General features: G+C 47.4%; 2 protein-coding genes and 2 pseudogenes across 2 annotated transcripts; all 4 read left to right on the top strand.

Annotated features, from left to right (window-relative positions):
* The first annotated feature begins 3964 nt into the window (after nucleotides 1-3964).
* Nucleotides 3965-8485, top strand: LOC112873201 (annotated as a pseudogene).
* A 25-nt stretch (nucleotides 8486-8510) lies between these two features.
* On the top strand, nucleotides 8511-11891 carry LOC112873200. The gene is made up of 4 exons (XM_025936216.1): nucleotides 8511-8931; nucleotides 9032-9406; nucleotides 10924-11274; nucleotides 11362-11891. Exons 1-4 carry the CDS (start codon nucleotides 8605-8607, stop codon nucleotides 11743-11745), a joined length of 1437 nt encoding a protein of 478 aa, XP_025792001.1. The 5' UTR covers nucleotides 8511-8604; the 3' UTR covers nucleotides 11746-11891.
* A 1192-nt stretch (nucleotides 11892-13083) lies between these two features.
* On the top strand, nucleotides 13084-14029 carry LOC112877639 (annotated as a pseudogene).
* Nucleotides 14030-14641: 612 nt separating this feature from the next.
* LOC112877637 (probable glutathione S-transferase GSTU6) lies at nucleotides 14642-15970 on the top strand. Its single transcript, XM_025941986.1, has 2 exons — nucleotides 14642-15242; nucleotides 15332-15970. Exons 1-2 carry the CDS (start codon nucleotides 14919-14921, stop codon nucleotides 15710-15712), a joined length of 705 nt encoding a protein of 234 aa, XP_025797771.1. The 5' UTR covers nucleotides 14642-14918; the 3' UTR covers nucleotides 15713-15970.
* Nucleotides 15971-16759: the final 789 nt, after the last annotated feature.

Below are 16759 nucleotides of genomic sequence, written 5' to 3'. Positions count from 1 at the left end.
TCGTAGTCCACACGCTCCAGCTCGTCGTCGCAGCCGTCCTCCCAGCGGAGTTCCTTCGGTCTGTCCACGGAGGCCCCGCCCGGGTAGAAGGGGCGCGCATCCGGGGTGAGACCAGGGGAGGCAGGCGCGCGCTCCACTATCATTTCGCGGGGGAAGGGCGCCGGGGATGGTGGAACCTCAGGAGTTGGGGTGGCCGCCGGTCTTGGGACAAGAGCCGGCGTAGGGCCGGGGTGGTCGCTGGGGCCGGCGTGGCCGTCAGCGCAAGGTGGGAGGGGAGTTCCGCATCGGTAGGGGGGGAGGGGGAGAGGCCGCGGCGGTGGCCGCCAGGGCTGAGGTGGCAGCCGGCGCAGAGGCGGGAGGGGGGGGGGGTCTGTCATCGGCGCGGTGGCGGAGTTGGAGGAGGAAGAGAGAGGAGGGAGGAGAAGAGGTTGCGGCGGTGGCCGCCGGGGCCGGGATGGCCGCCGGCGTGAGAAGGGGAGGGGAGAAGGACGACGACCTCATCCCATCTCCGCTGCCTGTCGAAGTCCCTTTGTCGGTGCCGGCTACTTCACTGAGATTGAAGATCAGGCGATCGGACACGTGATGCGAGTGTGCGACGCCGGCCGCTCTATCTCGCCGCAAATGGGTCAACAACGCAGGACTGTTTCAAGGCATCCGTCGTCAAGATCGACCAACAGAGCAATGCGGGACTCCGCAACTCGCCGCCGCGGCGCTCGCCTCCCTTCCTCGTCGTCGACCCGCGCGGGCAGGTGCCGGGGCACGGCTCCACCTCCGCCGGCCCAGTGGCCCGCAGCCAGCTTGCTCTGCACTTCCTCTTGGTTCTCGTCTCTGGCCGCACAGTGAGGTATTTTTGAGTTGCGCAGTCTAAAGTATGAAGCAATTACTGAAGTATAACTGTGACGGTTTTATTTTCACATCTTCAGGACCAATGCAGTCATTGACGCAGCAAGAGAAGCTGGACAATTGATGGATTCGAATTGAACTCTTCTTTGATTGAACTGGTTTCTCAACCTTAGCCTGAAAGTTTAGATGCATACCTGATTAACTTGGGATGTTTTCTGTTGCCGGTGCTAACGACTGGCGTGGAAAGTTGTGAGCACGGTGGAAGAATAGATGTGTTCTAGCTTCGATGGGGGGAACATGCGCAAGTGCGAGCTGCACTTCTGCAGCCATCGAGGCAAGAGAAAAAGGATAGAACGAAGTGGAGGGAGGGTGTCTGGAAGGGACGGGCGTATACGGAGAAGTCGGAGGGTAGTATCCGGAAGCAACGAGGGCATGATGCAGAGGGGATGGTGCCTGTTCAAAAACAGCTAGAGAAACTTACCTTTTGTTTCTGCTACAACCATTCGATTGGAATTAGCCATGGATCCAACAGCCATGAAAAAATAGGCGACGTGGCCCAATAGCTAGCTAGAGCTTGGTCCAGGTTTAGAGGTTTAGAGATTAGTCCCGGGCCTAACCCGGCCGGGACAAATGTCAAAAAAGCAATGGTCCTTTCACTCGTGGACAAAGAAGTAAAACAACGGAAGCAGATCACCAAAGACACACATCAATCGGTTGAATGTAATATGAAATAAAACAATAAATTAGATAAATGATCAATACTAATGACAATATCCACATATATTATAGTAATATTACAAGAAAAAAAATAGCAATGTGCCAGTTTGCATGAAATAGTCATATACTCATACAAATTTGGATGAAGAAGTTTTTATATAAAAAGTATATCTTTTGATGGGATCTTGAAAAAGGTAATTAATAAATATGATTGATAACAAACTTAGATCTTTAGCTTGTAAAACTAAAATGCACTCATGTAGATCAACTGAGTTCAAGTTGAATGTAATATGTAAAAATAAATTAGATAAATAACCAGCCTAATGATAGTACTTTAATAAATGTAACACTTAAAATTGTTCACATTGAAAAGAGGATAATAAATAAAGCTCTAATTTAGATATTAAAATTCATAAGGGATATGTAGCTTTGTTGATAGAATTATTTGGACTAAAGTTATTTAGGTACCTATGTATAAAAACATGATAAATCAACTCAATATGTTCCCAATAGATGGACGGAAAGGAGTTGGAAAGGAAGTCTTGAATATTACTTCTGTAACCAAAATAAAACCATACATCATTTTTTAGTGTTCTAAACTCATTTTTTGGCGTATTGGCTTAGCAACAGTAGAGTTAGACAAAGGAGACAAGCTTTAGTGGGATTCGCTGCTCTGCGTCCGTGTGCATATGTTGGGATGATGTTTCTTTAAAGGAAAAATTCCAAATTACTCACCTCAGGTATGGCCATAGTCTGAATAACCCCCAAACTAATTTTTGGTTTACTCCCATAATTATATGTGTAGGTTCAATTTACTCCTCAACAAGATTTTTCTTTTTTGTTTATCCATAAAAAAGTAGAGTTTTAAGTTAAAATTTGCAAGGTAACTGGGAACACCATAACATATGTCAAAATAATACAATATGTATTTTTCACCATTATTTTGATTTGCTATGATATCACATAATAAATTATTATTTAGGATACAAAATCATACAAAAATAAGGACAAAAAATTTCAATATATATTAAGTTATAATGTGCATTATCACCTGCAAAGTTTAAATTTAAAACTCCACTTGTGCAGGGTGGAATAAAAAAAGATAAGTACTATTAAGGGGTAAAAAAAGATAAGTACTATTATCAGAGTAAATTGAACTAAAAGATAGTTTAGAGGGTTATGTGGACTTTGGTTATACTTGAGGGGAATAATTCTCCTATTTCTGACATCTTTAAAAAATAAATTGATAAAAATCTCTATATAGATAATTTTTAAGGGTACATATTGGCTAATATTTTGGAGGTTGCTACAAAAGGAGTCAGAAAAGAACAGATATCATGAAGTCATCCAATGCAAAGAAGGTGGTGGCCATGGAGTGTTTTGCAAGAATAGACCATGGAGTGTTCGCCAAAAGGTATACATCATGTAATAAATTTATTTGCCTATGTTCCCATGCCGATTTGAAATATACTTTTGTGATGATGTAATAAGCAAGTAAGGCTGTATGCAAAAGGCACCCTATTTCCTTTATCTAAAAATAAAGATATCTAAATATCAACCAATTTTCAGCGAAAGAAGGGTTAAGAGGGAAAGTAGTCTCAGTCCTATGTAGCACTATTATTGTAGGATGAATGAATGATGCCAGTTCATCAATGGCCCATGGATTAACTGGGAGCCGGTGAAACCATTTTTTTTACTTCACCGACTCCGACTTCTTCTCCGGTCATTTATAGTAGAGAGATGTGCCAGTAAGGCTAATCCCAACTCGTAGTGTTCATAGGTAGTATCTATGTTAACATATCATTAAGATACCATCTTTAGAAACTATCATCCACAATCCATGATATCTTATTGGGGATTCCTATTAAACATATTAAACATACTCTTTCTTCTCCACCTATCATATTTGTTCTTCATTTATTATAAAGATACCACCTCGCTTCTAATGCATAAGTCTAGGGCATATATTTTTGTGTTGACACCGGATCTTGCATGGGATCTTGTTTCTTTATCTCTCTACTCTATCTCATTTATTACAGTGTCATATAAACTAAAAATCTATGTGGCTCTATGATTAATGCTATGAAAATTATTTTACATCGAGAGTTGGGATGCCCTGAGTCCTCCGAAATGCGCCCTTAAACTTAACCCTCTCTATGAGTTCATTAATTGTTCTATATATCTAAACTCTAAAGTCAAAAGTGAACATGTAGTCCAGTCCATTTCATGACGAGACTCACGCCCTTGTAGGGTACGGTGGGCTTTGGGACTACCGGACAAATGGACAAGCACATGAGCTGATGAGCTGTTGAGCTGTTTACTTATTCCTAGGCTTCTTCTCCAAGGAGTTGAACGAATCTCCCAAATTCCAACATTGCTTGCTCCGTTGAAAGGCTGCAACACCAGAAAGCCCGAAAAATTCACCAGCTCCAGATCATCAGCGAAGGATTTCCTGCTCATGCAGACAGCTGAATATGGACTGGTGTTGGCACTACTTTTTGCTTTGGATGGATGATCATGTTCCCACGCCAGTGCGACTTCTGATGACCCAAGAGCCTTTCCAATTTGTCTCTATATGCCACTAAATTTAGCGGCTGCGGAGAATCCTGATCCCCAAACATCAGCGCATGCGTTGCAAGACTGCAAGCATCATGGATGATGCACACAAGATCCGTACCTCAACCCTAGTAGCAGTACATATAGATGCAGTTCCTCCCTTGCTCCACCTCAAGCCTCAGCCCTCAAGAGCACAAAACAACACAAGCTAGAACGAGCCGAAACAAGGAGTAGAAAATGGCCGGAGGAAGTGAGGAGCTGAAGCTGCTCGGCGCCTGGGCGAGCCCGTTCGCTCTGCGCGTGAAGCTCGCGCTCGGCTTCAAGGGCCTGAGCTACGAGGACATCGAGGAGGATCTCGGCAGCAAGAGCGAGCTCCTCCTCAGCTCCAACCCGGTGCACAAGAAGGTGCCCGTGCTCATCCACAACGGCAAGCCCGTCAGCGAGTCGCAGATCATCGTGCAGTACATCGACGAGGCCTTCGCCGGCACCGGCCCCTCTCTCCTTCCTGCCGACCCATACGAACGTGCCGTCGCTCGCTTCTGGGCCGCCTACGTCGACGACAAGGTAGTACGAGCAAATGCTGTCGTCCTCTTTGTGTGCTAGCTATTTCCATTGATTCCTCATCATAACAAATGGTGGATGTCTGTGTTGCAGCTCCTGGCCTCGTGGTTGCAGTCGTTCAGGGGCAAGACGGAGGAGGAGAAGGCGGAGGGGCTGAAGCAGACGCTCGCGGCGGTGGAGCACATGGAGGCAGCCTTCAGGGAGTGCTCCAAGGGCAAGCCCTTCTTCGGCGGGGACAGCGTCGGGTACCTGGACGTCACGCTCGGGGCCCTGGTCGCCTGGGTGCACGCCGGCGAGAAGCTTTACGGCTTCAGGCTCTTCGACGCCACGAGGAGCCCGCTCCTGAACGCGTGGGTGGAGCGGTTCGGCGCGCTCGACGCGGCCAAGGCCGTCCTGCCGGACACCGACAGGCTGGTCGACTACGCCAAGATGAGGCAGGCCGAGGCTGCAGCTGGGGCTGCAGCTGCTGCCTCATCAAACAACTAAAAATTGGCTCGGCGACGTAACCGGTGTTACATCCTGTCCCTGCAAAATAATGTAACAGTTTGCTATCAGTGTGAGTGATTACAATTTAGAAATAAAGAAGTTGGGCTTTGTTACACATCACATTCTTTCATTGTACGCCGCCGTTCGGCAGTTGGCATTGGGACATGCAGTTTATTTGTGTTTTCCAATTTGTTGGCTCGCATTGTGTTCATGCAGGTCATCTTCCAACGGATGGGAAACTCGGTACTTCACTACCCACAACAGTACTGGAAAATTAATAGGAAAGTGTGGCGGTACGCAACAGCAGGATACCATAGCCAAGCAGTTTGGCACTGCGCCCAATGACCTCTCCAAGTCTGAATACCTTATCTTGCTCCCTGCACGACAGCAGGCAGCGCGAGCTCGCCTTGTTTGACCGTTCTATGTTTGAAATAAAACGTCGCTTGTCTAACTGAGATGAGTGGCTGATTGCTTATCCAGACAACCATGCATGTGGCTTGCATTGCGCAGCTACTTATCAATAAGTACTGCACGTGGAATATTAATTCCACCGTCAGGCGTCACGGATGATGCGTTGATGGCTGCTTACTTATATAACTGAGATGGCAGCACAATCACAAGTACTCTCAAATCTCAATCAAGAGCAGAGCACACCGAGGCTAAGAGAGAATTTCAAACACAGAGAGTAGAGAATGGCCGGAGGAGGCGATGAGCTGAAGCTGCTGGGGATGTGGGCGAGCCCGTTCGTTCTGCGGGTGAAGAGCTCGCGCTCAGCTTCAAGGGTCTGAGCTATGAGTACGTTGAGGACCTCAAGAACAAGAAGAGTGACCTCCTCCTCAGCTCCAACCCGGAGCACAAGAAGGTGCCCGTGCTCATCCACAACGGCAAGCCTGTCTGTGAGTCACATATCATATCGTGCAGTACCTCGACGAGGTCTACAGCGCCTCAGGCCCTACTTTCCTCCCTGTTGACCCCTACGAACGCGCCATGGCGCGCTTCTGGGCTGCCTTCATTGATGACAAGGTCAGTACTCCCAAGTCCCAAATCGTCCTGTATTTGTAGTTGGCATCTGGAAAACAGAATTGTTCTGTCGGTGGGATCAAAACCCGTCAAAAAAATTCGATCCCCACACGGAAATCTTGGTTTCCAGTAGTGTCACGTCAATGAAATTAATCTGCATCGCAGTATGCTGATCTATATATTGATGTGAATGCTTCGATGTTCTCTTCCTCATGAAGCGTCGCCTTGGAGGTCATTAGTTTGATTTTGTTACTTCAGTAGTAGCATTAGATGATTCGGACATCAAAATTTTTAAGGAAATGAGAGATGTGATGGTCTGATGCTGCGTAAAGACTTTGCAAGGATGAAACGAGAGAGAATAAGGAAAATTGAAGCTTAGTCTTCTAATTTTTTTTCTTTGTTTTAGAGTGTTCTTTCTTGTGTTTTTAGTTCTTATTTGAGGTTTAGAGTAGAACTCTTGTAACTCTTGGCTATATATCCTCGTATGGATATAGAGGCCGGTTTATCCCTTATCTAAAAAGTATTGATATGCATGCATTGCGGTTCTTGGCCTCATGGTTGAAGGCGGGTAGGGCCGAGACAGCGGAGGAGAAGGCGGAGGGGGTGGAGGAGACGTTCGCGGCCGTGGAAACCCTGGAAGGGGCGTTCAGGGAGATCTCCAAGGGGAAGCCCTTCTTTGGCGGCGACAGCGTCTACGGACATCGCGCTCGGGGCCCTGGTAGCGTGGATGCGCACCGCCGCTACGGCATGGGATCAGGCTCTTCGAGTCTTCGATGCCTCCAGGAGCCCGTTCCTGGAGAAGTGGGTGGAGCGCTTCGTCAAGCTGGATGAGGTCGTTGCGGTCATGCCGGACATCGACAGGCTAGTGGAGCATGCCAAGGTGAGGGAGGCCAAGGTTGCTGCTGCTATCGTGAACAACTGAACAGAAACGTCTCAGCGACTAGGTCTGAGAAAGATATTGACATTTCTATGTACTAAAAGAAGTACTAGTACGTGGTTCCTGCTCTTAAAATGTATGAACCAGCAAAGTTTTCAATTATCTCGCAAGTTATCTCCCCATCAATTTCCTAAAATAAGATACAAGAGTTGCAGAGTTAGAGTATTATTTGGCAAACTAGCATTCGGCCAAAATCCTTATAAATAAATTAGAGGTCCCTTTTTCGGGGAGAGGACTCTCCTCATAAGGATAGATGGAGAGCCCCCTACCTTCACTGTCCCATATGTTGCATGTCGGGTGGTAAAGGGTCTGAAAATTTAGCCTATAGCCTAGGTAATCTAAAGACTGGACTCTAATTTTATACAATTTTGAGATAAAAATATATAAGAGTCAAATTAGATTGCGAAGAGACCAGTAGAACTATGATCCGTTACCACCCCTGTTGCATGTGAGTCATGATGGACATATGCATATCAATCTCAACTTTAAAAAATCAATAGTTCTACGATCATACGTCCAAATCAAAATTTAATTATATCATTATATTCATTTTAGTGAGAGCTTCCAAACAAGTTCTCATCTAAGTATGTTTTGCTCAAATTGGTGAAGTTACTTTTTTAAAAACAAATCTTACTTCCTCTGCAATACAGATTAGTCACAAGTTACTTTATAGGTATACTATTGGCAAGTTTGGCAAGTTACTTCCTGTCAACTTTTTCTAAAATTTATATACTACAATATTACTTTTTCTTATAAAAGTTATTTTCTTAATAAATGCACGGATTGAAAAAGTTACTTTTCTTAATAAAGGCACGGATCAAGAAGTTACCTTTTCTAACATTAATGTACTACGAAATTATTTTTCATAATTTTCATAGAGTAGAAACTTACTTTCTTAACACTGGATTGTAAAATTATCTTTAAACTGAAAATCTGATGGGATTCGACTTTCCATTTTAAAAAAGTTTGATGGCTCTTCTTTTAAAACTAAATGGAGAGGCCTCTCCATTTGGATTACGGGATAAAAGAGTATCACAGCATGGAAACTTTGTTAATTGGTTGAGCGGAGCCGCAGCAGTTCATATCCTAAGTACCTCGATTAGATAAAAGAAAAGATGCAAGTAGTACGTACAATCACAATCTGAATTTGATGGATCAATCTGGATTTGATGAATCCTCCACGGATTCATACGTTCACAGAGTACCACGCGAAGTAGGAAATTGAAATGAGTGTTTGACTGCACATCCGGACAACCATGTGACTTGCACAGCTACTTAATTAAGTGCACGTGGAATATTCCACCACCAAATCGATTGCAGGCGTCACGGATGATGCGTTGATGCCTCCTTACTTATCCAACTGAGATGGCAGCACAATCACAAGGAGTCAAGCACAAAGTTGCCTTGCCCTCTTCTCAATCAAGACTTCAAGAGCAGAGCAGAGCAGAGAGGCTAATAAAGAGTGCGACCACAGAGAGTAGAGAATGTCCGGAGGAAGCGATGAGCTGAAGCTGCTGGGGATGTGGGCGAGCCCGTTCGTCCTGCGGGTGAAGCTCGCGCTCAGCTTCAAGGGTCTGAGCTACGAGTACGTCGAGGAGGACCTCAAGAACAAGAGCGACCTCCTCCTCCGCTCCAACCCAGTGCAGAAGCAGGTGCCCGTGCTCATCCACAACGGCAAGCCCGTCTGCGAGTCACAGGTCATCGTGCAGTACCTCGACGAGGTCTACAGCGCCGCAGGCCCCACCTTCCTCCCTGTCGACCCCTACGAACGTGCCATGGCGCGCTTCTGGGCCGCCTTCATTGATGACAAGGTCAGTACCCCCGAAATCAACCTGTATTTGCAGTTGGTATATATGTTGTTGTCAATGAAATCTGCATCGCAGCATGCTGATCGACGGGTGTGTGTTGCAGTTCTTGGCGTCTTGGTTGAAGGCGGGCAGGGGCAAGACCGCGGAGGAGAAGGCAGAGGGGGTGAAGGAGACGTTCGCGGCCGTGGAAACCTTGGAAGGGGCGTTCAAGGAGATCTCCAAGGGGCAGTCCTTCTTTGGTGGCGACTGCGTCGGCTACCTGGACATCGCGCTCGGGGCCCTGGTAGCGTGGATGCACACCGCCGAGGTGCGTCATGGGATCAGGCTCTTCGATGCCTCCAGGAGTCCGCTCCTGGAGAAGTGGGTGGAGCACTTCGACAAGCTGGATGAGGTCGTGGCGGTCATGCCGAACATCGACAGGCTAGTTGAGCATGCCAAGGTGAGGGAGGCCGAGGTTGCAGCTGCTGCCGCAAACAACTGAACGAAACGTGTGAGTGCTGAGGCGACAACTAGGTCTGAGGAAGATATTGATATTTCCCTGTAATAAGAAAAAGTACTAGTACGTGGTTGGTTGCTTCTCTTAAAATGCCTGAACCAGCAAAATTTTCAACTTTCTCAGCAAGTTACCTCCCCATCCATTTTCTAAAAGAACATGCAGGAGTTGCAGAGTTAGGCCCTGTTTGGAAGACTGGAATTCGGCTAGAAATCCTTGTAAATTAGAGCATTGAAAGTTTTTCCGACATACTAGGATATAATTCATTGCTGGGATGACCGGTGAACCCACAAATTTGGGGCTTCCTATAATCCTATTCATCTTCTTGGAAATTATTAGCTAACCATCTTCCCTTCTAATAAGTCCATTTAGTTTAATTAGTTGCAGCCCGCCAATCATCTATGTTCTTCCAGCCCTAACAAGCTTCAACATTTTGTTAACCTTGGATAAACAGTCAACTAAGTTTATGTCAACATTTCGATTATAATAGTTCAGCATTTTACGTGGAATCAGAATTCCAGGATTATCACTCGCTCATCGTTCACCGAAATCTCTCCTCACCACGTATATGCTTCAACATCTTCTTACAATTTAACAATCTGCGAACTCTGATCCAACATTTCTCAGACCAAATCAACATCTTTTTGTTGTTTGATTCATCATCTGATCATCCCCAATCTCATCACAAACTATCAAAATCTATAGTTGGCTTGCTCCCCAGTCTCATTACAACTATCTATCTACTATAGCACACATCTCAAGCACTAAAAAGTAAAGTTAAAATCTTTTGAAAGATGGATAGGAATTTCCCATACATTTCGTCCTGGTTTGGGCCAAAACCACCACGAATGAAAATTATGTGCCGAGTTCGGGACCTACTTTCCGGAATGTTGGATCTTGTACTACTTCTAGGTACCTTTCTAAAACGGTAAAAAAATGCTGAGGTAGAACTATTGTTTCGTTTACCATTTCCTAAGCTTATACTCCAAGGAAATTTGTCCATGAATGGCGGGCCTGGGAGTTTACTTCCTTGGTTTCCTCTCCAAGAAGAGTTGAACAAATCTCCACACTTCAAAATTTCATCTTTGTTTAGTACTCGTAGACTGCAACACGCCAATACCCCAAAAATCAACAAATAAACTATCGCCCGTATCAGCGAGGATTTTCTGCTCTCTGCTCCTGTAGTCCAGTATGCAGTTGGATGTGGATAAAATAGCCCATGGGGGCCCTATTTCTAGTTTCCACACCATTGCTTCTTCTGTGACCCAAGAGGCCAACTGGCCAAGAGCCATTTCAGTTCGTCACTGTGCCACTAAATTAAGTGGCTGCGGCAAATCCTATCCTCGAGATTTCTATGCAAGCATCACGGATGACGCTCAGATATATGGCCATATGCAGCCACCCAAGCAGTATAAATGCAGTTCCTCCCTTAGCTTGCTCCGCTAGCTGAAGACTCAACAGCACACCACAGCACAAAAAGAGCTAGCACAAGCTGAAACGAGCTGGAAACGACGACGGTAAGAATGGCCAGAGGAGGTGACGAGCTGAAGCTGCTGGGCATGTGGGCGAGCCCGTTCGTGATGCGGGCGAAGCTCGCGCTCGGCTTCAAGGGCCTGAGCTACGAGGACGTCGAGGAGGACATCTTCGGCGGCAAGAGCGAGCTGCTCCTCAGCTCCAACCCGGTGCACAAGAAGGTGCCCGTGCTCCTCCACAACGGCAGGCCCGTCTGCGAGTCGCAGATCATCGTGCAGTACATCGACGAGGCCTTCCCCGGCACCGGCCCCTCTCTCCTCCCGGCCGACCCCTACGAACGCGCCATTGCTCGCTTCTGGGGTGCCTACGTTGACGACAAGGTGATTTGTCCTCTTGTATTGCTGGCATTCATCCATCGGTTTCGAGTGGCGTCCAAAAGATCCTGACGACGCCTGTGCTCGTTGCAGCTCCTGGCCTCGTTTTTACAGTCGGCGAGGGGCAAGACGGAGGAGGAGAAGGCGGAGGGGCTGAAGCAGACTATCGTTGCGGCTGAGAACATGGAGGCGGCCTTCAGGGAGCTCTCCAAGGGCAAGCCCTTCTTCGGCGGGGACACCGTCGGGTACCTGGACGTCACGCTCGGGGCCCTGCTCGCGTGGGTGCACGCCGCCGAGAAGCTGTACGGGTTCAGGCTCTTCGACGCCGCGAGGAGCCCGCTCCTGAACGCGTGGGCGGAGCGGTTCGGCGCGCTCGACACGGCCAAGGCGGTCCTGGCGGACGTCGACAGGCTGGTCGAGTACGCCAAGCAAAGGCAGGCCGCCCAGGCTGCAGCTGCAGCCTCATCAGACACCTGAAAATTTGCTTCACCGACATTTGTGTCGGAGGAAGACATGAAGATCTGCAAAATACAGGCTTATCCGATGTTATTATTATTGTCGTGTGTGTTACTAGCAGATCAGAAATAAAGAGAATGGGCTTCGTTTTCTATGTTTAGTTTAAATGTGTCGGTGTCACTGTCGCATGTCTTCAATCTTCACAGTGATCCACTGCTTCTGTTCACAGCGCGTGATCCACACAGCGACCCAATTATTGAAGTGATCGTTGAATATTTTATCAGCAAATGCGTTGCAAGCGTCACGGATGATGCATTGAGGGAGCCATACTGACCGACCAAACTGATGGCAACACAAGCATATAGTTCTTCTCCTCTTCCTCCGATCCAGAGCATAGGAAAAATTGGACTGGCCAGTGGCCGGAGGAGGTGACGAGCTGAAGCTGCTAGGCATGTGGGCAAGCCCGTTTGCTCTCAAAGGATAAATTAGTACATGTCATATTAGGACTTGGCTAATTTACGGCTGGTTAGGCTAGACGTACGGCCGTCCTATTTTTGGAAAAGCTGCAATCCACTGTAAGCTAAATCTTTTAGTAAAAAGCTGTTGTCGCAATATTTTTATCCACGCATGGAGTTGCACTGGACGGAGCACTGCTTCTAGATGGCCTACATATTTTTTTGATAGAACAATATGCCGGCTCTCCTGATCTGGAATGTCACTTCTTCTTCAATAAAAGAATAGCCCATGCCGTAAATTTATTTTATTAAATCTAAAAAAACTATAGTTCAAAAGGATCTGAAACAAATCCGACAGTTTGGAGAAAACGTAGTTTAATTTTGAATTGGAACATGAAATCAACTAATAACCAGAGGCCCCAACCAACAAAAAGCAGAGATGCCATCATTATTTTGTTTGACTATTTCCAAAACTTCTTCTTCAAGAAATTGAACAAATCTTGGGTCGTTTGGAATTTCTATATTTATTTTCTTGGTCCGTTACAACATCAGCTGTAAAAATAGAATAGTAGTAGCAACTAGTTTAGTCAACATTTTTTTTAAAAAAAAACTAGTTTAGTCAAACGTGGAGTTTTATCTACAAATATCGGCCCAGGAATTTCTACTGCTTTAGCAATTTCACCGGTCAAAGATGGATAGATGTGGATCCGATACAATAATTTGAACCAGTAGCATTTCTAAGAGCCAATTAAGATCCGTTGACATGAACATGTCATCACTCTTCCACTAATTTAATTTATAGTGGAAGAATGACATCGACCGAAACGCTATCACAAATACATCCACCCCGAGGTTATCACTGATCTAGAACACATAAACCTTCAGTTGTGCAGAAAAGCAGGGAATGACCGGAGGGCGAGAAGAGCTGAAGCTGCTGGGGACGTGGGCGAGCCCGTTTGTAATCAGAGTGAAGCTTGCGCTCAGCTTCAAGGGCCTGAGCTATGAGAACGTGGAGGAGGAGGACCTCTACCAGCTGCTACTCACGTCCAACCCGGTGCACAAGAAGGTGCCCGTGCTCGTCCACAACGTTGCCCGTATGCGAATCTCAGCTCATCGTGCAATACATCGACGAGGCCTTCAGCACAGATGGCCCCTCCCTCCTCCCTGCTGAACCCTACGAACGCGCCATGGCTCGCTTCTGGGCTGCCTATATCGACGACAAGGCATCACGTCTATTATTAGCTCGTGATGCCCCGTAACTGACTAACTGTCTTGGCGGAGATTGCTCAAACATATTGACGGATGTGAGCACGCGTGGCAGTTGTTTGTCTCGGCGTTACAAGCCGGTAGAGCCAAGACGGAGGAGGAGAAGGCCGAAGCACTGAAGCACACGTTTGCAGCATACTACACCAAAGCAGCTCAATTTTATCAGAGTGCTCCGAGGATAAGACCCTAGAGGCAGCCTTCAAGGAGTGCTCCAAGGGGAAGCCCTTCTTCGGCGGAGACAGCGTGGGGTACTTGGACATCGTGCTCGGGGGCCTCATACCCTTGGCGTACGTCGGCGAGTCACGGTTTGGCATCAAGCTCTTTGACAGCACCAGAAGCCCGCTCTAGGAGGCGTGGGTGGAGCGCTTCGGTGCGTTGGATGCCGCCAAGGCAATCCTGCCAGAGGTCGACAAGCTGATCGAGTACAGCAAGGCGAAGCAGGCACGAGCTGCAGCTGTGGCTGCAGCCGCAAGGAACTAAAATTGGCGCGATCATGTGGTGCCATTGGGTAATGAACCGTATTTAGATCTGATTTTGATGGTGTCCATTTGTCATATACTCCATTGGTTGTTGTACAGTTGTTCTATTCTAATAGTGAACCGTGCATTTAGATTTGACTTTGATGGTGTCCATTTGTCGCAACCAAGTTGCACGCTAGTGACTGATGCCATATCTGAGTCAAACTTTGCTAGAGTTGAATGACCGCTATCCTCCGTGACATGACAGCAACCAATTTGTATTGCTTTCTGAAGTTAAAAGTGTTTAACCTGTTTTCCTGTTTGGTTTATAGCCGCGCGCTCACAAAGTTTTTGAAGTATTCCGAGTCAGATAAGGTCGATCAAGTCTCGTGCCCAGCTCTGTACGTCTTTAATACCATGATTCCGAAAGGCGATATGCAAGATCTAGTTTTGATGAAAAAAATGTGGAGTTGATTTTGATGTTCTAATCTATGACGACAGCAACGACGACAGTGTTGTCCAACGCAGGGGACACCAACCTGACAGCTCCAGCTCTCAATGCTGGCTAGATTGCGAAACTACTGGTCAGCAGTTGATTTTGAAAAATCGGCGGAGGATTTGATGCGACTTTCCCTCGTAGCTAACGAGCTGCGTCATCGCGCACGCACGGCGCTCAGTTGGTAGGATCCGGACTCTGAACAATATTCCATCAGTTATCCTCAAGATCTGCACATCCGTCTGTTCTGGGAATTGTCTCCACGAAACCGTAGAGTTGATCAGCGCAGGCGTCACCGTGACGCCTTTACGTGCCTCATTGCCATTGAGGCATTGACCATACCAACCCGATCCTCCTGTTTCCGGCCCTGATAAAGAGCTCCTCGAATCACCAGAGAGCACTCCAACATTCAGAACCACGAACGTCAGCAGAGCAGACAGCAGAGACACACACCCGTGCACGCTGCACATCCGTTCTTCAGTTTCTGTGGGTAGGAGTAGGACACTCCTGCATCAGGAGATGACGGAAGGCGGCGAGCTTAAGCTGCTGGGGATGTGGGCGAGCCCGTTCGTCACCAGAGCGAAGCTCGCGCTGCAGATCAAGGGCCTGAGCTACGAGTACGTCGAGGAGGATCTCGGCAGCAAGAGCGAGCTCCTGCTCAGCTCCAACCCCGTGCACAAGGCGGTGCCCGTGCTGATCCACGACGGCAAGCCGGTCTGCGAGTCGTCGGTCGTCGTCCAGTACATCGACGAGGCCTTTGCCGGCGCCGGCCCGTCCCTGCTCCCCGCCGACCCCTACGAGCGCGCTGTCGCTCGCTTCTGGGCCGCCTACCTTGAAGACAAGGTAACAACATGTCTCGTCTTGGTTTCGCTTCTTGATGGTTGGATTCACCGTGGAATCTCACTTGCACCGCGTGCGCACGGGGCGTGCAGCTGGTGACGCCATGGCGGCAGGTGTTGAGGGTCAAGACCGACGAGGAGAGGGCCGAGGTGATGAGGCAGACGATCGCGGCGGCGGACGTACTGGAGGGAGGCCTGAAGGAGAGCTCGGGGGGGATGGGGCCCTTCTTCGGCGGCGAGAGCGTCGGGTACGTGGACGTCCTCCTGGGTGGCATGATCTCGTGGGTGAAGGCGACGGAGGTGTTCTCCGGTGCCAAGATCATTGATGCCGCCAAGACGCCGCTGCTGGCCGCGTGGATGGAGCGCTTCTGCGAGCTCGACGCGGCCAGGGCGGTCCTGCAGGACGTCGGCGCGCTGGTCGAGTACGCCAGGGCGCTGCAGGCACGGTTTGCCGCCGCAGCTCCAAACAATTAGTAGTGGAACACTGGGATCCGGCATGGCGACGTGACTCCAAACAATTAGTAGTCGGACATACTCCTACGAGTCTGTTTATGGGGATCTGATCGAGATTATTCAATGCGGCCGGTGGTTGTCTGTGCATCTGTAATAACGTAGGGAATCTAGGGATGCAAGTGGTTAGCAAATAGTAATTCAGTGTCACTATCTCAGTTTGTTTCTATCTTGTTAATTTACTTTGAGATTCATATTTAATAAAAGAGGTTTTGCGTTTGATTGAGTGACCCAGAGATGAATAAAATTCGCATCTTTGTGTTCTTTGTGGAGCAGGGTCACTGAAACACTGGACCATCTTTTTTTGCAATGCAATTTTGCTACACAATGTTGGGCAAAACTGAACCTAAGCACAAATCAGAACATGGGCCCGTTCATTATTCTGGAGGACTACAGTTGCCTAAGCAGCAATCAAAACTGAACCTAAGCAGCAATCAAAACTGAACCTAAGCCAGACTACAGTTGCCTTTCTTCATGGAAATAATTATCTTGATGAGCTGGCGTATTTGGATGGCACGGAATGGTCTCATTTTTATGAAAAAGACCGACGTTACAAGGAACCTTTGAACATTTTAAGTCCAATTTTGCACTGGTTATCCATCGTGCAAAACCTAAGCATGTACAGTCAATGACTTCTTGGCTAGATAGCTTGAACTCTTTTCAGGACTGCTTGTCCTCAGTTGTATATTTTTTTCCTTTCTAATATATTTATATATCCTGTATGGGGATCACCCCTCCTGTTTCTTCAAAAAAATTCGCATCCCTATATACCATGCATGTTTGGTTCAGGTTCATGCTGTGTATTATTTCCTTTGTTCTTGCTTGTTTCATAGTTTTCTAAACACAATACAAACTCGGATGATCATTTACACACAAACATACTCCCCCTTATAAATACACTAGCCCATCAATCCATACTCTCGCACGGGCTAGTAATTTTGAGAGTCAAAATTTGCCCATAGCTAGAAACCTTGGTTAGTTTGCTCTGTCTCAACTGTTAAATATTCTTCT

Source organism: Panicum hallii, chromosome 9, assembly GCF_002211085.1.
Source record: "Panicum hallii strain FIL2 chromosome 9, PHallii_v3.1, whole genome shotgun sequence".
Lineage (NCBI taxonomy): Eukaryota > Viridiplantae > Streptophyta > Magnoliopsida > Poales > Poaceae > Panicum > Panicum hallii.
Note: the sequence above shows the minus strand (reverse complement) of the source record. Positions and strands in the feature narration are given on the sequence as shown.

Coding starts and splice junctions, on each gene's coding strand:
- LOC112877637 (XM_025941986.1), top strand. CDS start 14,919: ATGACGGAAGGCGGCGAGCTTAAGCTGCTGGGGATGTGGGCGAGCCCG. Junction 15,243..15,331: donor CCGCCTACCTTGAAGACAAG/GTAACAACATGT, acceptor CGGGGCGTGCAG/CTGGTGACGCCATGGCGGCA.
- LOC112873200 (XM_025936216.1), top strand. CDS start 8,605: ATGTCCGGAGGAAGCGATGAGCTGAAGCTGCTGGGGATGTGGGCGAGC. Junction 8,932..9,031: donor CCGCCTTCATTGATGACAAG/GTCAGTACCCCC, acceptor TGTGTGTTGCAG/TTCTTGGCGTCTTGGTTGAA. Junction 9,407..10,923: donor CAGCTGCTGCCGCAAACAAC/TGAACGAAACGT, acceptor AGCTGAAACGAG/CTGGAAACGACGACGGTAAG.